This window comes from Taeniopygia guttata, chromosome 4, assembly GCF_048771995.1.
Source record: "Taeniopygia guttata chromosome 4, bTaeGut7.mat, whole genome shotgun sequence".
In the NCBI taxonomy this organism is placed as follows: Eukaryota; Metazoa; Chordata; class Aves; order Passeriformes; family Estrildidae; genus Taeniopygia; species Taeniopygia guttata.
This window is the reverse complement of record NC_133028.1, coordinates 45,022,495-45,042,058: the sequence shown is the minus strand read 5'-3', so window position 1 is coordinate 45,042,058 and position 19,564 is coordinate 45,022,495. Positions and strand designations below refer to the sequence as shown.

Here is a 19,564-nt window from a genome sequence, read left to right as displayed (position 1 = left end):
TTCCTGGTGTTTATTAGTTCCTTTTAAAGAACAGAAGACACGGATCCAAGCAGCTTCGGAAGAGCGAGGCCAGCGTCCCCTCCTTGCCGAGGGAGGGACAGCGAATGCCACATCTCACACTGCCGAGAGGCAGCCGTCCCTCCCCAGGGACACACCAACGAGGAGTGGTGCTAAAATTAACGCTTTATTAACACCTGGCACTTCCTGCTTTTAACAAAAGCTTTAGAAATCGGCAGCTTGGTTTGTTTTCCGCTCCAACGAGCAGCAAGCGCCGGCCCAGCCCGAGGCGGGGAGCCGGCAGCAGCAGCTCCCCGCCCCGGGCCCCCATCCCCGCCGCGGGGCCGTTGCCAGGGGCCGCCCCCCGCTCCAGCGGCGCCGCCCTCCCTCCGTTCCTCCCTCCGTGCCGCCGCTGCCCGGACCCGTGACGGCCCCGTCCCGCCCCGGCCGGCGGGAGCGCGGGCAGCGCTCGGTGCCGCGGGCGCGGAGCAGCCATGGGCTCGGCGGCGCGGCTCCCGCCGCCAGCGCCGCCCGGGGACTGCGAGCGGGAAGCGGGCGCGGCGGCCGCCCGGCACCGGCGGCGCCCGGAGGAGCAGGTGGGTGCCCGCCCGGCAGGGGTCTGGGAGGGCGGGCCGCGGCGACAGCAGAAGAGCGGAGACGCTTTTGGTGCTCTGCCGTGGCATTCCCGGTGCAGCCCACCCGTGCAAGCCGCTCCCGGTAACGCTCCATTGCGGCGGGGCTTATGCAACCTGCGTGGGGCTGCCCACGCGTGGTGCTGGAGTATCCCGCCAGTGGGCCCGCCTGAGCCGCGTTCTTCCCTCCGGGACGCTTAGTCCGCCTGGGCGAAAATGGGAGCAGATGTACAAGGGTAGTCCCGGCATGGCATCCACATGGGTATCTCGCTGGAAATAGCCGGGGTGTTCTTGCCATCCCCGGAATTCCCCCCAGTAGTTCAGCTCTTGCGTTCGTTCACTTGAGTATTTTAAGCTTTTAGTCTCTGTATTACTTAGGAAACGTAATGTACTGTAATTGGAGGAAAACACCAACTCTTTTTTTTTTGTCTGCTTCAGTATTTATATTTTTATGGCATGGAAGTGGGCTTTTTGCTTAGGAGCCGTTTCCCTATTGTTAGCTGTAAACTGCCTTTCCAGGCACTCTTTTGTTTTGCAGACAGCATCATCCCGCTGTTTAGACAAAGGCAGTGCTCTTAATGCACCTTTATTGATGTTTCATTTACAGGAAAAAAGAACACAACCTTTTTCGTACACAATAGTAGAATGCAGTGATCAGCTCTGAAATGTACTAGGCACTCATGATTGCACAGGGGCAAACGGAGCTGCCGGGAGCGCATCCCTATGTAATTTCTTAATAGTTTTGATTGTATCAATAATTTTGGTTGAAAATTCTTTTTAAGATGCTCTGCACTTAACCATAAATGAGCCATGTTACAGCTGAAATAGTTTAATATTGGAAAGTGTCTGGTAGTACTTGCCTGACATGACATCTAGAAGCGGGCCACTCTGAAAGATTCTGGTACTTGAGAGCCCACTTAGCCACATTTACGGCACATTTACGTAAGTCAGTGCATCTCCTTTCCCCTTTCTCTAGAAAAATGGGGCAGAGCAGAGCACATGCCCGAATGTAGGGTAAGGACAGGACAGATGCACCAAGGGGTGCTCAGAGTTCTCTGTGTCCATAAGCCCTCCTGCAGGATGTCACAGGAGGCAAGTAAGGAATACTTGCTGATTCTGGTTACTGTCCTCCATGGAAGGAGAGGTTAAAAAGTTGCATCAGATCATCTCATGCATTACTGTGCTCAAACTAGTAATTCCTCGCCAAGGTGCTTTTCCCTGCAGTTTACAGCTGCTTCTTAGCGACGGGTGTGTTGTGGTTTCAGGGGATGGTGCAGGCTGAAGAGCTGCCTTCCAGTGGTGCCTGAACACATTCTCAAATGAAACTGATAAAGGTACTGCTTGGGTGGCCACAGCCACACTTGGCTGACAAATTCTCTTTCCTCTTTCTCAAGCACAGGTAGTGATCCTGGCCCTTTCTGACAGTTGGGATGTAGCAATAGGATAGCAGAGATTTTAAATATGCCACAAGGAAGAAGGAGAAAATCCTTCCTGTTTATTGGATGTTTCGGTGTCATAGCATAGAGTAGTTTTTCTGCATACAGAGGTGCAGTTAGCTGGGAAAATAATATAATAATTGGATAAATAAGCAGTATTATTTTATTTTTATGTGTAGGGAAGACATAAGGACACGAGAGTTGGTGGTACCTGCACTTGCTGCAAACTTTGACAGAAAGTCACACATTATCTTGTTCAAGAGAAGAACAAACTTGTATCTTGATTTGGAGGGGCTCCTGTGTCACCAAACCTTGTCACACTCTGTACCTTTTTTGCTTTCTTGAGTGTGTTCAGTTTTCTCTCAAAATAATCAGTTTTCCCTGCCCTTTTTTGCTCTCACGGAAGAATTGTTGCTGACTTCTGCCTTTCCAGCAGGCAGGGATCCTGTTTCCAGGCCGGGTCCTTATTGGAGTCTCTGGTGGAGGCCCGGCACCGTGGCTGTGTTTGCTGAGGGTATTTGCTCTGCCAGCACAGACTCTGGTCCTCAGCCTGTGTTCTCCTGTTTGTTCCGTGTTCTCTCCTGAGCTATGAACGTGTGCGCCGCTTTAGTCATATGCGCCATGCAAAAGAAAGGGGGCAAAATCTGCTTTGCTGTTGGTATAAATTCTTATTGCTCTCATCTGGTGTGAAGTAAAGCCTGCATGAGAGAAAATCCTTTGGCCTTTTTTGAGAGGGACTTTTAGGACTCCGAGGCTTCAAACCTGGGTATGATTTGGTTTTTCCCATTTCCTGAAAAATAAACACACTTTGTGTAAGATCATACCTTGTAACAGAAAACAGAAAGAGTACCTTCTTGACAAGCAGAACCTAAGTAATAATGAGTACACCCTCTTTTTTTTTTCTTTTCTTTTTTTTTTTTTTTTTTTTTTTTAAAGAAAGAGTATTCTGTGGGAAATAAATCTATCTAATACCATACCCTCTGGCTTTAATTTTTTATTGTGTCAGCACAGGCATGTTTAATGAAATTACTGACAGGTACATTTTTGAAAGAATGGAAGGATATGTATGTTATACATTGTCTTTGAAATTTGTTATTGCAATCAGCTGTAGAATTACCTACTTCTGTCATTAGATTTGCAAACTGAATTGGATGATAATTTGATTTGTATCCTTTGTAGGTTTCATGCAAAGGTAATTACACCTATTTTAGTCTTCAAAGCACTGCAGGACCTGGGTAGTTTCATCCACCTCTCCTGTATTGCAGTGCTGGGGTTCAGAAGTAGTAAGTGAAAGCACCCAAAGATTCATCTGCTCCTGAAGCCATGGGAGGAGGAGGTTGTTGCTTTGCCCCTCAAGATGACATTTTTTTCCTAACTGTTGATAGTTATTAATCAGACACATAAATTGTCCTGTATTTTCAATATCACTAGAGATAAGGACCTCAGACCTCCTTCTCTAACCCACTTCCTAAAATAGGTTAGCCTCTGTCACATTACTGCATTCTAATCTCATCAACACCTATAAATTAAACTATTAAATAAGAATAGAAAAGCATGAGTGTGTATTAATAAAAGGTGATACAGAAGTCCTGCATTTGCATCGCCTGCATCCTGCACGTGCCCTAAAGCAGGACATGAGGTGGTATTTGCAGGATGTGTAGCCCCTGTGTGTCTTGAGGGACTTTGAAGCCATGCTGTGTGTCACACTGGAGCTCCTGACAGCTGTGGCACTGTGGTTGCCTTCCATACTGAGAGCTGTGGGCAGTTCCCTGTCTGGGCAAGAATGGGGTTTAGTTCCTTGTAATCAAACTTGAAGGCAATAATAAAATTCCCAGTTGCCTCAGTGAGGCCAGGATCTCCACGCTGGTTTGGGATATACAGAATCCACAATGCTGTTAAAGTGTAAAACCAAGGCTTCTAGAAAATGTTTAAGTGTAGAGTTAATACGTGATATGTGTATTTGCAAGTAGATTTATTAGCATAAACTATCACCTTTTCATTAACCTAAGTCTGTAAGCCTTTGGCGTGTTGTATTATTATTTTGAACAGTGCTTTATGGCTGTAAGTGGAGTATTTTATTTTCTAATAGATGACATCAGATTTAGAGGTGCTCTTACAAAAGGGCTTTGAGAATTGATGATTTTGTTGAGGAGGTATGGGTGTCTTAACTAACTTCAAGCCCTGAACTTTTTGAATAACTTTACAGTATCACTAGTATTTCTTTAGAAATGGGGAGGATGAGTAGAAACAGAACTAGAGAATATCAACAGACCTGTGCTATGCCTTGTGTAAAATCTTCATTAGACTGTTGGATGGTTGTATGCTGTGTTGCTGAGAATGGTATAATTTCAGTAATAAGTCAGTAATGACGAAAAATGTTTCAAAGTACACTTGTATATGTGGAACTTGCAATGCCTAAGGCTGGAAACCTATTTCTAATTTATTCCACACTGAGATAATCTGAAAATTGTAGGTTTCTCCTGCTCACAATTGTTGGGATTTGCTTCCGAAAGTAGTCGTACTTGACAAGGAGGACTTAATCCCAAATTTGTTCTATAGATAAATTCATTTTGTTGCAGAGGTTCATAACTATAAAATAATAGATGATAATAACTTTCTTAAAAGCATTATCAAGTTTTCTGGGGATTAACAGAATTTGCAGGGAAAAAACCCAACCTTTCAAATATTCGTGTAGCACCTACAATAGGTAGGATAATATGCTCTGTTTGAATGATGGAAAGATCCCATTTTCTTAAAGAAAAAAGTATTCTGGAGATAGAAGCAAATAGAAATATCCTCTCTTTAAAAGGCAGAAATTAACAGCTGTTGTTTTTCAGCAAGCCAGTGCATTTGATACCATGCTGAATGTACGGGGATTACCAACCTTTTTTCTGAGTCAAGCTGATCAGTTTTAGTAGGGGGCCCTGATAAATTAAATCCAATGGAAATTAAATATTGCAGGTGTAATGAAAAGGTGGATTAAAGACTGCATTTGATTTAGTCTCTATGTAAAATTGCAGTACAGATGGGATCAAGTTACAGGGACAGCAAGAGCATAAGAGGGAGTGTAAACAGCATCCTAAAATGAGAGAGAGAGGCCGTAGATCTTGACATGGGGCAGGCAGGTTTTCTCTCCCATGGACCCTCCTGTGCCAGGTTCCTGTCTTTCACACTTTCTCATCTGGTGCTGTATTAGTGGGGAATTTACTTGTGAAATTATGGGACATTTCTTGTATTTATCAAGGGAAGCTTCTGTTCTTTTTGAAGCTATCTCTGTTCCATCCATAACAAGCTAAAGTGTCTGGAAAAGCCTTTTCATCTCTTTAACACAAAACTTCTCCTGGTATTTCAGAGTTTGTTCCAGCAACTGTTGATTTTAAACTTGAGTTGCTGTAAAAGCTGACTGAAGGGAATCTGGCGCTGTTGCTTTTCTTATGTTGTTGCTTGTTTCTATAGAAACGTCTTGTCTCAATTTTATAAATGATTTCTAGATTCTTGCTGTAAAATAAATGTTAACCCAATCTTTGTTTTGCAATCTTCTGTTTAAACTTCCTCTAAATATGTCACTTTCATTGGTAGCTGCTATGAAGTACTTTTGATAATACGGATTTTTCTAGTTTTCTTGCATTTACTTCTTTTTCCCAGAGGAAGAAGTTAAACTTAGTTTTTTATGTCATGTTTTTCATCTGGAATTGAGGTATTTTTTTTTCATTTCCAAATCTATTGATCTTTTCATAGTTAAATATCAGATTAAAATTAACCTAGAGAAATGAACGTGGTTGGTTGTTGTTTTTTTCCCTCTCCAGACAGTTGAAATTAATTTTGTTATCTTTATAGTCTGTTGGCTCAATATCAAGATCTTTTTTCTGCTTGCATTTACAAGGTTAAATACTGATTGTTCGTTTTATGTAGCAAAATATGAAAAGGGGGACCTGTCTCTTCCTGTAGTAAAGAGGAAGAAAATAAGAAGCATTGCCAAAAATTCGTTTGCCCTTGGCAAATTTCACTTTCTTTTAATTAAGTGTAAGATATGTTTTAAGTACAAGAAAGCAGGGTGAGATCCTGATCAGGTGCCAGGTGTTACTAGTAATGAAACTGTTGTGCACATGTGGAGGAGTAGGAGGCAGAAAGGCAGTGCCCACCTGGCCAGAGCATCAGCAGGGCTTGTGCTGGTGCCCTGCAATGGGCTGAGGCTGTGCTTTGCACTGAGAGGAGGCACCAGCTGGGAACTGCTGTTGGCTGCAAACCTCCAGAGGCTGTCCATGGCAATACACTGGGTTCCATGTATGGATGAGTGCCGGCGAGATTGGATCATTCCTTCCCTCAGGACTTCTATGGCTGGCTACCCAATTATTAAATATTTGTCGCTGTGTGTTGGCTGGTGTGTCCCTGTCTGCACCCAGATAAGTTGGTCTCTTACTCTAGAGGGGAGGGAACTTGTGGTTTCTTCCATCGTTGTCTCTGTCATCTGCTCACTTTCTTCTCTTTTTCCTTATGAGTGGTCCTGAAGTAGTTTCAGTTTGCATCTTCTAAAAAAGATTATTCTGAGGCACTCTCTTCTGAACATTAACATTCCCAAGTTACTGAAAAATAGTCCTATGTTTTTGAGAGTAAGCTTGTTCTTAAAGTCATACCTCACTGCCTTTTTTGACATTTAGGTGTCTGTGGGCTTCAGATAGCAGACACACCACCTGTTACCAGGAGTAAAAATAACCATGACTGGAGTAAAATAGGTAGTGAGCAGTTAAATACTGCGGGGAAAACTTCTTACTTGGAAAAAAAAGAAATGTTCAGATGGGTGTGTAAACGTGCTATCCCTGCATTTCTTTATTAGAGGGTTGGGGTTTTTTTAATGCCTCATTCAGAAGTCATCCCTGCATTCTTTATTCCAGGGGTTTTCTGATGTCTCATTTAGATGTCATTAAACACATACTTGCTATGGAACTCAAAAGTGATTTCTTTTATATATAATGCAGAAATAATTCAATTAAATATGCCATTCTTTTTCTTTCTTTTATAACTGTACATATGATGAATTGTGATCTGGGGCATGTCAAACAATTTGGAGACACTGATATTCTGTGATGGAGGTGAACATTGTGTTTACCTTTTGTGTCCTCTCTCATTGCCTTCTTTGCCCAGCAGCACATTTTTGGCTGTAAAATAATAAGCTTTTAAATGGAGCGTAGTTATTTTCCCAATTCATTGGCCTTTTTTCCCATTGTTGGAGTTCAGTGTTTGTTTAATGTCCTTTCAGGCAGTAGATGCAAGAAAAGAGGCAGTTATAGACTTGTTCTCAGTCTGGTGCTGTTGTTAAGTCTGTGGTGGGAATTTTTTTAATTGAGCAAGAAAAGACTGTTGAGGTTTCTTCTGTTCATTAGTCACATTAGTCATGACCAAACAGAATGCTACTTGGTTTGCTTTAATGGGTCTTGCACCTTCAGAGTGGTTCAAGGGATTTTTTTTTTTTTTAACATCCTGAATCTTCATGAAGAGCAGGTTCCTTGTGTTCATCTATTCTCTCCTCCGACAAAACAAAGGCTCTTGAACTTTATCCAATTATTTCACTCAAGTCAGTTACTTGGGGTTTTTTTTCCACACACACTCAAAAATCCCAAACTAAACACGCAATCTCAAGATTCTTAGGCTAAGTGTGGAAAACTGTGGCTCAGGCTGCTGCTTCAGCAGATGTAATGCCTGGAAAACCTTAACTATACCTGTTCTCCACACAGCCACATGAGGAGTGAGGTTACAGAACTGAAACTTGTGGTTACTTTAGAGCTGTTCATTCCTCCCAGCAGAAAAAATAAACCTGTGCTCCAATGCTCTTTTTGATTACACACATGAAAATAACTTCCCAAGTGTGTAGGGTAGTTTTGTGTCCCTCTTGGATCCATTTGTGTTCTGCATTCTCCAAGGGCTTGGTAGACTTTCTTGGTGTGATCTGCAAGTGGTCAGGAGCAGGAGCGGTGTGCTCTCAGCAATTTGAGGGGAAAAGACCATAAACTGGCTATATTACACATAGGAGACACAGACAGGGATCAGTCTTGGGCCATTGAGAAAAGTTCAGTGCTAAGTTTATCCTTTTCTCCCAGGGAATAGCATGTGACTCACTGCAAAGATGGCTTCTTTCCGGAAGGATGTTCTGGTGGGATCTCATGTTTCACTGCCTGGTCAAAGCACCCTTTGATAGGAAAGGAGTAAGCAAGAAAAAGGTTGTCCTGTCAGGCTGGCGTGGAGCAGCCTGTACTCATGACATACCATGTGTTTTCCTGAGTTTCAGTGAATGTATGGAAGTTTGACATAAGCAGGGGTAGTTAGTGGTTGGAGCACAGGGAATTTTGTGTGTTGTGTTGATGACAAACACAACTGGAAAAGCCACAATCACACGTTAGTTGGGTTCAGTAGGATGAGTAGGACTTTACCTTCTTTGTTGTTTTAAAGCTAGTCAAGGAAAAGATTTGGTTACATGTAGGATTTTCTTCCAGAAGCACTTCAGGGATGTAGGAGCATCAGCTGTTCTGGAAGCAGACAGAACTTGGCACTTAGTAGCTCCTCTGTGACCTCTTCGTAGGGTTTCATTCTGAAAAAAGGTGATTTTATGGCATCCTGCATCACATCTGTGAGAGCCTGTCATGGTTCTCCTTGAAACATCAAAGCCCCTAAGCTATTTGACCTTAACAGAGGGGAAAATTTAGTTCCAGGTTTCAGTATAAAAGGTTTTCAGAGTTTGGATCTTCAAGTTCTGACTTTCTGCCAGTAAACAGTGGGAGACAGCAGTCCGTGGCTTTGCTGATGAAAATCTGCCATTTTAAATAGGGAGGGAAAATTTAAAATATCAAATATCTGAAAAGACCAGAGGAAATGGAGTGGTTGGTGGGAACCTGCAGATACCAATGGGTTTGTGAAGGGCATTGTTTGTGCATGCTGAGCAGTGGAGCGGATCAGGTGCTTCCCTTTCTGTTCTGTATGATAAGTCTGTTTTTCGCTTTAAATAATTTAAAATAAAAAATTAGAAACCAAATACAAAATTGAGTATAGAGTGCTGCAAGCACTGGAGCTCCCAGCACAGGAAGGACATGGACCTGCTGGAATGGGTCCAGTAGAGGGCCATGAAGGTGCTCAGACATGCATGATGAGGCACCTCTCCTGTTAATACAGGCTGAGAGAGCTGGGGCTGTTCAGCCTGGAGAAGAGAAGGCTCCAGGGAGCCATTATAGCACCTTGCAGTGCCTGAAAGGAGAGAATAGGAGAGGGACTATTTACAGGGGCATGTGGGGATAGGACAAGGGGCAATAGTTTCAAGCTGACAGAGGATAGATTCAGAATTCAGACTAAGTCATCGCAGTAAGTCTAAAATAAAATTATATTGATGTAAAATTAATTTAAATTACAATAAGAAGTAATTCATTACAGTAATTTGATAAGAAACATTAGGTTAGGAAACAAATGCAATCAGCATTTCTAATAAATTCTGGTTTAGACTTCACTTAGGAAAGCCTTGTTCTCCTTCAGGAATAATACCATATGTGTATATTTGGTGAGTGCCTTTCAGCCAGTTGGAGGAAGGGGGGAAGAGAATTCTTGTCTGGGAGGCGATGCTGCTGTTCTTTTCAGGTTATTTTGGGCATATATTAATCTATATCCATCTAGATCTCTGGCTGCACTGCTGTTCCCCAGTCTCTCTGAATTTCTTCATAAATCCTGTGTTTTAAAGAGTGAGGAAAGGCAAACAAATGAGTGAAGATGAAGTGGCCCTCACTTACATTCCCTCCTGAGCTGTAGCAGATGAAGTCTGGGAGTGCCCCCTGCATGGCACCTGTTAATTATGAGAAGAGCAGCTGGGAAAAAGCCTGGAAAGCATGTTTTCTCTGGGGCTAGTGCAGATCAAGAAATTCCCTCTGCTCCCTCCTGATACACAGTCGATTCTTAAAAGTCATGAAGCCTAGGCTGGGCTGTTGAATTTTAAAATAGCAACTTTGAAACAGAAACTTCTGCTTTTACATGAGGAAGCTCTGGTTTTGCAGAGGCAAGGGGGTGCAGCTGATCAGAATGGGTGCATTTCTCTCTCCATATTTTGTCTGTTACGGTAGTGTCCGTCTAGCTTCAGGCTGATTCAGCAAGATTAGTATGAAAATAGCCCTGTGAAAATAGTTCAGTAAAAATTAAAGAGTCAGCTGGGAACTGTGTGTTCGCGAAGATGGCCAATTTCTAAAATTGTTTAGGAAAGTATTTTTTTAGCCAAAAGAAAAAAAAAATTGGTTCTTAGGTTATGGTTTCAGAACTATGGCACATATAGCCATAGCTGCATGCCATTTTACTGTTGCCCTGAAGGTTAGTGAGGGAAATGAGAAATTCTAGCTGCCGTGTTAAAGCTTATTTATTATTCCTTAGCAATTTGGAGTCTTGTAACTTTACTGGCATTTGCCCTAATTCTGTTTTAGCTACACCTCTGAAGAAATGCATTTGTCCAGCATCTGAAATATTATGCAATAGTAAACAAAAATATGCCATCAGCGTTTCATGACTGGTCATCTGTTCTCAGCTTCACTTGCTTATTGCTGAGTTGCCTGGAGCAAGGTATACTTAGCCTGAATTAACTGAAGCAGACTTTGAAGTATTGAGAATTTCCTTGATCATTTTGAATGGTTTTGTAAGCTATTGAAAAATATTTGGAAAAATAACTTGACACTTGTTTTATAGTTAAACATACACTTGTCAATCTCTATGCCTGGCAGCTCCCTGTGTGTAATTCCTTTAGAATTCATGAATCTATCCTTGTTTGAGAAGGTGAAGGAGGGGTGGTGAAAAAATAAAAAATACCTGGACAGCCTAAGTGAGGTGGAATTTACTATGTCAACTTTGCTTAAGAGAGGGTGTGCACCTTCTTGCTGTTAGCTTATCAAAGCAAGCAGGGCAGCCAGTGCAGTCCTACTGCCTCGTACCAGGAAAGGCATTGTTGGCATGAATGTGTGGTTAATCCTTCTTGGCCCAGTGGGAGCTGCAGAGGACCTGCAGACCTGTGCCTGCTGGCAGCCTCCTGGCAGCCTCACTTGCTCTGTGTGAAGGCTTCCAGGACCTTACTGAGTACCACTGACAAGCCAGGGGTAAAGAAGCTATGTGCATGTTTTTCCCCCTCCTCTTTGCCCTGGCTATGGCTAAAAAATTTAGCGATTTCTCAGCTGTTCTCTCAGAAGTGATCTCTGCACTGCTTGATGTGAGCTGTGCTCTGATCTTCTCCACTATCATCTGTCATGTGCTCCCTCTGATCTCTGCATGCAGGAAGCAAATAAATTTATTTTCCCTTCACTTTTCCCCTAGTTGTTGTGATCAGTATACCAGTTGTTGTGTGAGTATACTCTTAAGCTAAGAGTCTGTTTGTCTCCCTGTGCTCTTTGAGAGTGGAGGAATTAGAGTTCCATTGTGTTCCCAGCCCCACTGGGTTTACAGGGGCTCACAAGAGGCTCTGTTTTTCCAGAATAGACTGATCTTGAAACATTTGGATTATCAATGAGTAAATGTTTCTTTGAATTAAATTGAACAAAATAAAGCACAGTTAAAACCAATATGCTGAAGGGAATCCAGTAAGGGGGAGAAAACAACCTGGGCTTACGAAGTGGGCTGAAAAGAGGCAAGTGTCTGTACTGCAGTTCTCCCCACTCAGGATGTTCTGTAGAACCACAGAAAGAGTGAACAGAGTGTTAGTTATGAATTAGTTATGAACACATTACTATTTAGGCTTCCTGCACCTGTCCTTTTATGGGACTCAGTACTGAAGCTTAAACCAGGCTCTTAATGAGTAAGTAAATTTTAAAAAGAAAAAAAAGTCCTGGTACTTTCAGCTGAGGGACTGTTGGCATTTTCTTTCCAGCAGCAGCTGTAGGGCTTTACCCAGAGCATTCAGCCAGCAAGTTCTGCATGGTGGCCTAAAGTCTGACCTAGAAAAACAATATTGGCTTCCATTGGTGTTTGCTATATGTTTTTCTGTAAGAATGGTAATTCACTTTATTATTTGCTTTCTAATGGAGAGCCTGGTTCTGGTGTGAAAGGGAATTTCTGTTTCTCTACCAAGACCATGCCATGGAACAAGGGATGCAGAATAGCATTCATCCTGGAAGATGGAGCATGTTTGCTTTGAATCTGGGAGTAGACTAATTGCACACGGAGCTTGTGGGCAATTTGTACGACCTATTGATCAGTCAACTGAATTATTTATGAGTACCTGCTGTATGTGTTTTCACTGCTGCCTAATGGAAGCATTAGAAGACTCATGTTCATCATCTTGAAAGCATGTTTGCCCTGTCATACCCAAACACACGGCAATAAGGTTTTGTGCAAAGAATCTCTGGACACTGGGGAGAGAGATGGGATCTCAAGCTCTAATCTAGTTGCAGTTTACATGGTGATACATTCCTGTTTTCTGCAATGATATTTACCTGTGTCATCTTCATTTAAAGATGGATCTCTGCCTTCCTGTGCATTTGCTCTGCTATTTTTTATTTCACAAAAGGTCCAGAACTTGTTTCTCCTTCCCTTTGTTTTTTTATGCCACCACCTTGTGTCTGTGCAGCCCTTGGGTCTGTCTTCCTTTGCTGGACTTGCAAGGCTTCTTATACCAACATTGGGATAGATGTTTGTCACTTTACTAGTCAGATGCAGTGCCCTTCTTTCAGTAGTGATTAGCAGCCCTTCATTTACCTGGCCTTCAGTGCACAGTATTTCATAGTCCATCTTTAATAGTTTGATATCATTCTTGTAGTTCTGGAGATGTTCTGGAAATAGTTCAGCCAAATCTCCTCCCTGAAATGAGAAACATCTCATTCTGTGGTGGTTGCCCTGACAACCACAGGCACGTAGCACAGACAGGTAAGATGTAGGAGCTGCAGGAGAGCTTTACACCTCCTCTAGAGTGGCATCTGGAGGGGAGGGAGGCTGTCATGTATTTGTAGCACCACTTCAGATGTCCCAGGTTTGAACAAGTTACATCCGTAGCATTGTACCAAGGTCATAAGTTATGTAGCATTTTCAGTCTTTTGATTTAAGGAGTAGATTTATTGCATGTGTACCTTAGTTTTATGCATTCAGATAGAAACAGATGAGAGACTTGTTCAGAATCACAGTAATAAAATTGTACAACGTATTTCCTCTTTTTGTCTTCTGTCTGCAGGTCCACCAAGAGCAAAGGAACCACACCACGGAACCTGTGATAGATGACTATAAAAAGATGGGGACTCTGTTTGGAGAACTAAACAAAAGCCTTATCAGAATAGGCTTCACAAGGATGTACTTTGGAGAACGGATAGTAGAACCCGTGATAATTATATTCTTCTGGGTTATGCTCTGGTTTCTTGGCCTACAAGCTCTTGGACTGGTGGCTGTTCTGTGCCTTGTCATTATTTATGTACAACAGTAGAATTTTATAGATACTATTTGGATTATGTATTTCTACACTGTCTCTATGTCAGTGGATTTATGTGTTTAAGTAAATGGGTTGTATATCAAAAGCTGCAATGCTTCAAATTGGTGAACTTCTGATGAGGAGGGCTAAAATTACATTTTAAACCAAATCAGCGCTGCCCTGCTACATCTTTTGGGGAAAGAAAGGAGATGTTTGTAATATAATGGTGTGAAATGTACCGTTTTCCGCTCTTGGGGCCTTAGCCAAAGGACTGGCTTTTCATTTTCCCCTCCCCTCTCCCCATGTTCTTGCTTTGTACAGTGAAAATTTCATGTCTGGTTTTAAGAGGACATGTGGTGTGAGTGCTCTGTTTCACTGCTGGGAGGGCTCATGTGCTGTTTGTTCCCTGAATCTGCATAATTTGTTTTGTTTTGCTGCAAAGCTAAATCTGCATAAGGGAGGTTTGATAACAAACCTGTAAGATGAGTACAATTTCCAGACACAAAAGCAACTTGGGGTAGTGTAGTTTATAGTAAGCTCTCCCCCAGGAAACAAGCTGTACCAGCAAAATGTCCTTATACTAATGTTAGTGACATCACACAGGACTTCAGCTGTTGTTCAGGAGAAATTGCAGACTACATTGGCCAAGTGGTCTGGTGTAGCACTGCCTTGTTTTTTTTGAAATGTACTCAGCTCCTGCTGCTATTTTTCTTTCTTTATTTTTTGTACTTGCTCTTTCCCCCAGCCCTCCTTCTTAAGATAAATATTTGGATAATTCATGGAGTTTGTAGGTAGTTCCAGCTGCAGTGTTGGACACTTGCCATTCCAGACAGCGTGAATGTTGTCTGCTTCCTCTGGGTGGTGTGACAAGTGGCTGAACAAGCAGTTAGCAGACCAGATCTCTCAATGCTTCCCACATTTGCTGCAGTGTGGGCCCACACAAGCTAAAGCTTTGTGCACCTAAGCAAACTGGACCTGTTTCCTCATGCAAGGCAAGAATGGAGTTGAAACCCGGTGGTTATTTTATTTAGTGGTCTTAATTGGTTCCTTTCCATACAAGGCAGCAAAAATACCTACCTACAGGTATATGTAGTGGGCCACACAGCCTAGGGAATAGGTTATATTGATTCAGGATAAAATTCACTCAGCTCCCCGGTAACCACCTCAGGGTGTTCTGGGTATTTCCAAGTTCTCTTCTTCTCCTGAAAATAAACAGAAAAATGGGACAGAATCTTTACTACTTACACTTTACTACTACTGCTGAATGGGCTAGCAAATTAATATTTGTTGTACATTACTCTTAGCAAGAAACTTAATTGCAAAATTGATTTCATTTGTTGTAGAGGGAAATTACGTATTTGCTTAAAGAGATTTAATAGGACATGTGAAATTTACAGAAAATTACTTAACCTTTTGCAGTGACTTTTTTCCTAAATGTTTTTACAACAATAAATTAGTTGAAGATGCTGTCTTATTCAAAGACTTTTAAAGTTAAGGGAGGGTTCTCTATAGACCCATTCCTGCAGCTGGATTCTCAAGTCCAGCTTTTTGCATGGATCATTTTGTCTGTTAGGCTCTGTTTCCAGGACTGCTGGCCCCAGTTCTTACAGACTTTCCTTTTAGGGAAATAACTGTTATTTAGGGCAGTGAACATGAAAGCCCTGCTCCTCTAGATTCTTTTGTATTGAAATGCCATCTCTTGATGTGTCTCTGTGCTTTTCTAATGAGCAGGTAGTATCCTTCTGAGGAGGCAGGTCACCTCTCTGGATCTTCAGATGACCCTGCGTGTGGATTCAGGAGGCTCTGCTGGACCAGCAGGACTGCAGGGCACTGGGACTGAGACCCAGCTGTGTAGCTAGATGGCAGCCTGTGTTGATTGGCACTGGTTAAATAGTTCTGCTGGTGGCAAGGAAGCCTTGGACAGCAGGTACAGGCTGAGCTCAGAGCCAGGAGCTCTGTACTCAAAAGTGCCTAGGGGTAAGCTTTGGGTTTGTTTCAAGTCCCCTATAAGGAGAACATCTGTTTACATCTTTGCAGATTTGTATAAATAGAATGATGGGGTTATGTGTATTCTCCTCCTGTATAAGGGTTGTATTACAAAAGCATCCTGTTGTTAAAAGTTAAAAAAAAATCCTTTCTTACTTCCCACAATCCAGTTACTGTACAGAGGATCTCATTTAATTCCCTTCATCCCATAGGAAGAAGTGTTTCTGTGATACCCTTGTTGCAGTAGTTCTGTTGTGTAAAGGTGCTGTGCTGTGAGATAGCATGTGGTATTTCCTTGAAGTGGTGACTGTACTCTGTACATAAGGAAGGGGGAACAGTGAGCCACGGGTGTGACCAAGATCTTCAGTGAGGACCTCGTTTATATACATGTGACCTTTCATCATGAGCAGAACTGTGACTGTTGCACTTGTGAATTCAGTTCAGTTGTTTGTTCGATGTTCATGTCTGTACATGTACTCTGGGGAAAGGTAGGGTAGCTTTGGGGCTGATAGTGGGTTTAGTGAATGCCTTAGGTTGTTTCTCTTAAGGGTAACTAATTGTCCTTTTTAGAAGTTTCACAGTATTAACCTGAAAAAACAGTGCTAGTGGTGTAAGGTTGGATGAAAATGGAAAAAGAAGAATGCATTGCATGGTCAATTCTCCTTTCCTGTTTGGTTTCATACATTCCCTTGTATATAACAATTTGTACTGAAATGTCTGTCCTAGTTTTGTGCTATTGCTGTACTATCTCCTTCTCATTTGCAGGGAAGGCAGGAGGAGCTAAGGAAAAAGGGGAACTGGGATAGAATCAGACATAAAGAGTGGAAAGTGGAATGGGGTGAAATTATGCATATGTGTCCAAAGAAATTTGATCATAAATGTGTGCCAAAAGTGAGGGGGAAATAGGTGAACAGTCCTTGCTTGTATTTTTTATTCCATCCAGACATAGTAGGAAGGAAAAGGAAGCAACAAATGTTCAAAAGATGTCCCTAGCTAAAAAGGCAAGAGGTTAATTTTTAAAAAGAAAAAAAGGGCAATTTCACTGTTGTCTATATAGTAAAAATTGATAATGTTATTTATGCTGTTAATATTATTATTGATAGAGCTAAAAGCACCTTTATGCACCTGTGTGTAGGACTGTATGAAAGAATTATGTCCCTTAAATCTGTGTTTAACAACAACAAACAATATAATTCCTGTTGGTCAGTGTGACATTGCAAACACTTTACATAACCTCCATTTTTTAAGGGATGGACTCTTCAGTGCTGCTTCACGACTGCCAGATGCATAAATGGTTGCAATAGTGTGTGCAGAGGAGCTCTGCAGGAGAATCTTGGAGAACCCTGTTTGCGCTGAAACATCATCACATCAAAACTGTCCATATATAAAGGAAAAATCTCACTTCTTAAAAACTCTGTATTGAATGAATCCTATGGGAAGCACTTTGTTACTCTTTCTAATAAAAAGTATTTCCATCAGTGAGATCTGTGAATTCTTTGTGGTGCTTTGTTCAAAGTTACTTGGGTCCTTTCAAAATGTCATGGTAGGCCCATATAAAATAGGGCAGTGTTGTAGATATCCACTGAAATCAGTTAGCTCAGCTGATGGAGGAAAAACTGCAGTACGAGAGCTGAATAAACTGCATCAGGTCTCTATGGTTGTATGCATCAAGTTATGCTAAACTGAAAGAAAATAAATAGTAGATCTAGATGTCAACAAATAAGGGTAACGTTATGGTGTGAAGTAGCTTTTCTTTCACAGTGTATCTGTTTTGTATTCAGAGCAGCCTCTGCAGGGAACCAGACGTGGTCAGGAGTATGAAAAATCCTTTGAAGTGACAATTGCTGTGCCACAGAAAGGTTTGGGTGTTATCAGTTGGATTTTTTTTAGATACACATAGAACGTTATGTAGTTCAAAACAAATCTACTTCAAGCTGTTGTTTTGGTTTGCTTCTGCAGGTCAGAAAGGTGTTCATTCTGTCACATCCAGCAGACACTTCAGTGTATCTGTGTTGCTCAGGATGCCCAGTGATTTAAGGAGTTAAATGTTTTTTTAAAGTATCAAAGTTGAATTTTGGTCTTTTGAACTCTTATTGAATGGGCACAAAAGCAATAAGGTTCATTCCTGAATAAATTCAAGCCTTCAGATTTTTTTTCAGTTAAAGTCACTTTGTCAGGCCTTTTATAGAGTGCATGCAAATTCTGAACAACCTGGCTTTGACTCTGATTCTTTCCATCCTGGGCTTTGCTCTAGGGTTTAGGAACTTCTTAGCTTCTCCCCTCTGCCAGAACTGACAGCTTTATCTGCTTTGTCCATTCCTCCTTTAACTCTGGCATTTCCTTCTCTACGGGTGTTCACTTTGAACAGTCTTTCTCTGTGCCAAGAGTTCAGGCTTTTTCATCATTCAGTCTTACTTAAAGCCACCTAGACAGAAAATCTATTTTCAGATTGGTGTTTTGTTTGTTTTACTGTGTGCCTGCTTAGCACCAGAGGGGAAGAATAGAGGATTTTTTAAAAAAGATGTGTATGCTGGTCAGTCTCTTCCTTTTTACGGTGCTTATATGCTGGTTTAGAAGATGGTTACCAAACTGTGGTTTGCAATCACCAAAGAGAGCATTGCAAGTGTGGAGGGTAAGGAGCTGTTGGGAGGCTGGCACCGGGATTTTGAGAATAGACAGGTCAAGCAGCATGTGGCTTAGGGTTGTTTCAAGCTTAAACAGGCAGGTGGACCTAAGTAGCTTCCCTTAACTCCTTGGTTGCTTCCAGGAATCTCTCCGAATGCATATAAAATTATTAGTATTCCTTCTACTGAAGGAATCTCACTCTGAAGAATGAGCTTTCACCAGCTCTGTTTTTCACAGAGGAACCAAAGGGAATGGGAAAGGGGAATTGGACTAGTAATAGCAAGTTTTAACTTGCAGGCAAGCTTCTGGTCTTTTCAAATTCTGGTCTTGTCCTATCCAGATATTTCTGTCTTGTGTGCAGTTGTCACTAGTCTTTATCTCCCCCCACCCTCCAGCCTATATATGTATTTTCTAAGTAGTAGGAAAGTGAAGCTGCTGTGATAATACATGTTTTTCCCAATTTATTGAGAACTACACCCCCTCTTTTTCCCCTCAAGTGCCAGGAGGGACTGGGTTAAAGCCCTTCTGGTGACAGGAGCTGCTCTCTGCAGCCTCAGGCTTCCAGTACTGTTGAAATACCTGGAGTCCAAGTGGCATGGAAGGGCCTGTTATACCACAGTCCAAGGGATTCGATCAAGCAGTGTTTGAGACAGAGCTGTTACAGAGTGCTGTCAAGATTTTATGTTCTTTTAATGAAATTTAATTAAGCCCCATTCTTTCTTGGCTTGTCCTGGTACCATCACCTTGTGTTCTGAATGAATGTTGTTTGTGGCAAATGGTTCTGCTTCTGGAACCCATCAATATTTGTCTAGGCATCTTTCAGTTGTACCATTTACTCTTAATTGCATTTTAAAACATTACGAGGGGAAAGGGCTCATCTTCCAGTCCTCATTTGGATGAGGGTTTAATTAATATCTGTGAGAAGGGAGCCAAATTAGTCTCTGGCACACTGCTGAGGGCTTCCTTCCAGAGGAAAAAGATGCTAACTGATGTATGGGGGATGAATTTATGAGGTACATGGATTTGCATGTCAGCTAGAATGAGTGGTAGAAAGTGACCATTCTTCTGTCCTAGTTCACAAGTTAATTGTCTGGTTTTTATTGTAGCAATCTTCCTCAAGCTAGCTGGAGCATACTTCCTAGGTGCAAGAAGTCCATAGCAAGGAAGTGAATTATTAAGGAAAATTTTTGTCAGCCAGAATCCTGGTGTGTAACAGGAAGTCTCTTCTTGACTTGAATGAAATTTGAGTCAGTGCTTTGGCTTATTCAATCTTCATGTTGAATGTTTGCCTGTTTATTGTTTTAAACCATCTTTTCATTCATGTCCTTTCTAAAAGCTGGTAATACCAGTCCAAAATTCTTGAAGGCCACTCCTCTGTCAATAGCTGTGACTGGTGGGGCTGAAGGTAGCCTGTGAATATGGAATGACAGGTCACAGAGCCAGACTGATGTGTCTTTAATGCTACCTGGCTGGTGTTGCAAAGCCTTCAA

The 19,564-nt window shown here is 42.0% G+C and overlaps 1 protein-coding gene across 1 annotated transcript; it reads left to right on the top strand.

Annotated features, from left to right (window-relative positions):
* The first annotated feature begins 315 nt into the window (after positions 1-315).
* Positions 316-16,931, top strand: FAM241A (family with sequence similarity 241 member A). Its single transcript, XM_012573382.5, has 2 exons — positions 316-593; positions 13,233-16,931. Exons 1-2 carry the CDS (start codon positions 492-494, stop codon positions 13,476-13,478), a joined length of 348 nt encoding a protein of 115 aa, XP_012428836.1. The 5' UTR covers positions 316-491; the 3' UTR covers positions 13,479-16,931.
* The last annotated feature ends 2,633 nt before the right edge of the window (positions 16,932-19,564 follow it).